This window comes from Penaeus chinensis, chromosome 7 (genome assembly GCF_019202785.1).
Source record: "Penaeus chinensis breed Huanghai No. 1 chromosome 7, ASM1920278v2, whole genome shotgun sequence".
NCBI lineage: Eukaryota > Metazoa > Arthropoda > Malacostraca > Decapoda > Penaeidae > Penaeus > Penaeus chinensis.
In genome coordinates this window covers 37,400,491-37,405,490 of record NC_061825.1, presented here as the reverse complement: position 1 = coordinate 37,405,490, position 5,000 = coordinate 37,400,491, and the positions used below count along the sequence as shown (strand labels likewise).

The following is a 5,000-nucleotide window of genomic DNA, read 5'->3' as shown; positions in this document are numbered from 1 at the left end:
TTAACAGCCGCACCAATATCACAAACAATCGGTAAACCTTCCCGCATTCCGATAAAAATAGAGATGCTGTAATGAGGACGATGGTTATGACCGATGATGATGATGACATTAATAATAATAACAATGATGACGATCCCAACAATAATGTTAATGGCGAACCCTAACCTCGCTCTCGTATTGAGACTCCCTGCGGAAACGTGTCGGAAACGCAATCAAGAAACACTACGTGGGGGGCGGGGGGTGGAGGGGCAGCAGTACGACATGATCCGTCACGACAGTGGGGGGGGGGGGGGGGGCTCTGCTGACCATCAGGCAATGTGATTATCATATCTTATACATTTCAGGCATTATTCAAGAGCAAGAGCGAGAGGAGAGGAGAATAAATATAAATATAAATAAATATATATGTGTGTGTGTGTGTGTGTGTGTGTGTGTGTGTGTGTGTGTGTGTGTGTGTGTGTGTGTGTGTGTGTGTGTGTGTGTGCATACACAATGGAAATCTTTTCAATATCACTCATCCCCATACGGCCCACAGCACTTTCCAAATTAAAATACAGAATCAATCCTATCCCTGCTTTCCTCTAAACAAGATACACTATCATACACATAGCCTAGACAAACACAAACATACACACACACACACACACACACACACACACACACACACACACACACACACACACACACACACACACACACACACACACACACACACACACACAAACCATACATACATAAATGCACATGAAAAGCCGCGCCAGATGAAAGCAACCCATCGCCAAATCTCGACATCATATCACAAGAGACCTGGACATCAATCCGGCATCTTATTCCAATCATGAGGAGCAGCACGGAGGGAGGGGGGAGGAGGGGAGGGAGGGAAGAGGGATAAAGGGAGAGGGAGGGAAGGGGGGCAGAGGGAGAAAGAGAGAAGAGGGGGAAAGGGAGAGGGGGGAAAGGGAGAGGGGGGAAAGGGAGAGGGGGGGAAGAAGAGGGAAGGGAGAGGGGGGGGAAGAAGAGGGAAGGGAGAGGGAGGGAAGAAGAGGGAAGGGAGAGGGAGGGAAGAAGAGGGAAGGGAGAGGGGGGGAAGAAGAGGGAAGGGAGAGGGGGGGAAGAAGAGGGAAGGGAGAGGGAGATCGAGATCCCAGCGATAGTGGTAGTAAACAGGTGCAGGGGAGAGGGTGCATTGAAGGAGAAAGGACAGGAAAGGGAGGGAAAGAAGCAAGCAGCAGCTAAAGGAGAGTAGAGGAGAGGGGAGATAAGATGAAAGGGGAATAAGGGGAATCTAGAAGGAGAGATCCCCTATGGGAGAGGTCGATTTCTTTTCCAATTTTTTTAATACCGCTTCCATCCCACGCGCACGACGCCACCGAGGCTCTGATATGGGGGGAGGGGGGGTGGGGGTGCCAGGCCGGCGATGAACCCTGCTCTTCTGTGGCGTCCTGCTCGGGGCTTCTCGCCGCTGCCACGATCCTGCGAAATGTCACTTCCAAGGCAGCACGGGGATCGCCAAGCACGACTCCCCCCCCCACCACCCCCACCCTCCGCCGCTATCGCAGTCTCGGACGGAAATCATCATTATCTGATTATCTTTCGTGTCAATCTCTTTCTCGCGGTGCCACTGCCGCTGCTCGTCACCCTCCTCCCTTTTTTTTCTTTTCTCGTATTTCCATTCCAGTTTCTATCTGTTTGTCTTTTCTACACCTCATTCTTTTGCCTATCTTGCCTCTCTCTCTCTCTCTCTCTCTCTCTCTCTCTCTCTCTCTCTCTCTCTCTCTCTCTCTCTCTCTCTCTCTCTCTCTCTCTCTCTCTCTCTCTCTCTCTCTCTCTCTCTCCCCACTGACCATTCTCGCAGCCACCGCCTTTATTCCTTTCCCTGCCATCCCCATTTTCATTCCTTTCCTTACACGCCTCCCTCAAACATCCCTGACAAACAAAGTGTGGAAGGAGTGATAAGTCTTAAGAAAAAGAAAGAAAGAGAGAGAAGAGAGTGAGAGAGAACGAGCAAGAGAAAGAAAGAGAGAAAGAAAGAAGAAAAGGAGAGACAGACAGCTTCGTCGAGAGGTACTGTGACCTTCACGGCAAGCTGCAAAGGCAAACGTCGAGAGCCCGAGCCAGAGCCACCGTCAACCGTGGCTTATCAGTGGTCGCCGGTGGAGGGCTTCGTTCGTCGATGGCAGGGCCGAACGTCAAGCGCTCGGTCCTACGGCAATCGTTGGCGCACTCCCTCTCCTCTCTCCCTTAGGGATGGGGAGAAGGGGGAAAGGGGATGGGGAGAAGGGGGAAAGGGGAGGGGGAGAGGGGGGAAAGGGGAGGGGGAGAAGGGGGAAAGAGGAGGGGGAGAAGGGGGAAAGGGGAGGGGGAGAAGGGGGAAAGGAAAGAGGTAGAAGGGGGAGAATGGGGATGAGGGAAATTTGGGATGGTGGAGAGGAAGGAATGGGAATGGGAGATGGGGAGGAGGTAAGCAAAGAAAGAATCGAGAAACTGAAGAGTAGGGGGGAGGGGGGAAGTAAAGACATCCACACCACTCCCAAGAAACAAGACAAACAAACAAATACCCACGCCCCTGCACACGACCGACCGACAAGCCGCTATCCCATTCCATCGCCGCACCCGCAACGTCATCAGCTGATTACCGAGTACGTCGAGAGTCCACAACTGCGCGCGCACGCAAATACGCACGCACACACGCCTTCTCCTCTCACGCACCTCCTCCAAAATTGTAAAAATGAAGTAAAAACATGCACAAACATATATGAACAAAGATTAACACATTCACATGACGTAAGTACATAAGCATATTCCCCGCTACTTTTACCGTTGCAGCCTCAGCATGAAACCTACACGCGCTACAGAGCTCTGACGTCAAGGGCCTAACACGATGGCAACCTCGCAATAAACGAATGAAATCTGATCAATGAAAAAAAACAAAGAACATTACTAAGGCAATAAATATGCATGACCGGGACAAGGAACAACGCCTAACTGAGCGATGTCCTAATTCAAAGATTAAACGACCTTGTCCCCTTTGTCGAGTTCTCGCCGGAAATGTCGCAAGTGGGCGTGAAGGGGAAATTGACAAACAAATAATAAAAATAGTGTAGATAAATAATAATAATAACAAATATTGAAGTAATAATAATAATAATAATAATAATATCAATAATAATAATAACAATAAAAATAATAATAATAATAATAATAATAATAATAATAATAACAATAAAAATAACATTAATAATAATTAATGCTAATAATAAGTCTCCCCACATGCAAATGAAGACGCTTGCAGTGAGCGCAACACATGCAATAAACATGTGCAACGGTATTTGCGCGTGTCAACAAAAAGGATAATCGAGCTGGGATCTTGTCCCGCCTTGGCTAATAGTCATCCGAACCCGTTTGTGTGCTTGGTAATGACCCCGCCGCCAATTACCCTAATTGAGGCATTTATCTGAGACGGAGTAAGCCGCGGGGGGAGTGTGGGGGGGGGGGGTCACGGGATCGGATGGAAGGGCCTGTGACAACGTTTCGGGGAACGTTCTGCTAATGGCCGACGAACGTTTGTTTACGTTTCCCTGGGTTGTCGATATTTTCCAGGAAAGGAGAGGCGCCAAGAAATAGACACAACCAAACCAAACAAATACAGAATGCCAATTTAACTGATACTACATATTTTCCTTTTTTCTATCCCTCCCCCCCCTCAAAAAAAAAAAAAAAAATCTGGAAACACATATATGTATACATATATATACATATATATACATATATATATATATAATACAAAAACACATGCTGTTTTAAATATCACGAATGAAAGAAAGAAAAAAAATCACTTGACATATCCATCACAGTACACAAGTCCTCTCTGTTTTACCACACACACACGCACACAAAGTACACCAAAAGTACACACAAACGCGCCTTACCTCCCACCGCGTCCAGCATTCGGTAGAACCTGTACTCGAGGTGCAACTGAGGCGCCTTTGCCTTGATTGGTTCCTGGAACAAAACGAAGAAAATCAAACGTTATTATCTTTCTGGTTTATGGTTTGTTCTTTCATTTTTTTTAAAGGGAGGGGGGAGGGTTAAGTGCCGAAACATGTTCACATGCACAGTAACTGTCACGCACAAAATGAGGTATCATAATATTCTTAAATACAAATATTAATGTGTATATATAGCAAAACGTACACAATTATACATATAAATATACAATAAAATAAATAAATAAAATAAATACGATTATAATAATAATTACAACAAAAACAATACGTGATGCAAAAACCAGTGGCTCCAGTATGAACAATAATCACTAAGCCAACGACAAAGCGCGAACACACGTATATAAAAAAAAAAGGCCGAATAAAATCATGATCATTATCAGAATATCCTCACACAAAAAAAGTACCGATAATCTCGTCCACCAGATTAATTATAATTTTGACGTGAAAAGCAATATCAGGGATTCAACACCATTAAAATGCAAATGAAGAGGACTATCGAGGGTCCCCAAATCCTTCGAAAAGGCTTGTCAACCAATTATCCGCACTGGTCTCCGAACCCGCACACCTCCATTACCAGCAAAGCCATCCCATTATCTCACACATCTATATATTGAAATGCATAATTAAAGACACACCAAGATACATAAAAAAAATACACACAAAAAATCTTAACACGCACACATCCATGACTACACAAACACGCAAGCACGCACGGACAAGCACAATTAGTCACGTACACGATCCTATTTCGTATATAAAGGTAAACCAACGGAGAATGGCCCCGGTACCTCTTTTAATGTGGAAAGGATTACGGACGACTGGCAGCTAAGGCTACAGTTCCGTAGAAGTTTGTTAGTTAACAAATAAAAACTTCGGCGCTCGACAACTTCGTAAATTGGGGAACGATTATAGAATTCTGAAGTCAATTTCTCTCCGTCGAGAGAAAAAGCGAGGGAAGGGGGTAGAAGGGAGGGAATATTTTTTATTCTTTCC

The 5,000-nt window shown here is 45.6% G+C and overlaps 1 protein-coding gene across 5 annotated transcripts in view; it reads right to left on the bottom strand.

Annotated features, from left to right (window-relative positions):
* The window catches only part of LOC125027153 (casein kinase I-like), a 124,116-nt gene that overhangs the window by 74,524 nt on the left and 44,592 nt on the right, over positions 1–5,000 (bottom strand). For all 5 annotated transcript variants that reach the window (XM_047616036.1, XM_047616032.1, XM_047616037.1 and 2 more), the window contains exon 3: positions 3,930–4,002. In XM_047616036.1, the coding sequence (XP_047471992.1) occupies positions 3,930–4,002 (73 nt within the window). The remainder of the gene's footprint in view (positions 1–3,929; positions 4,003–5,000) is intronic.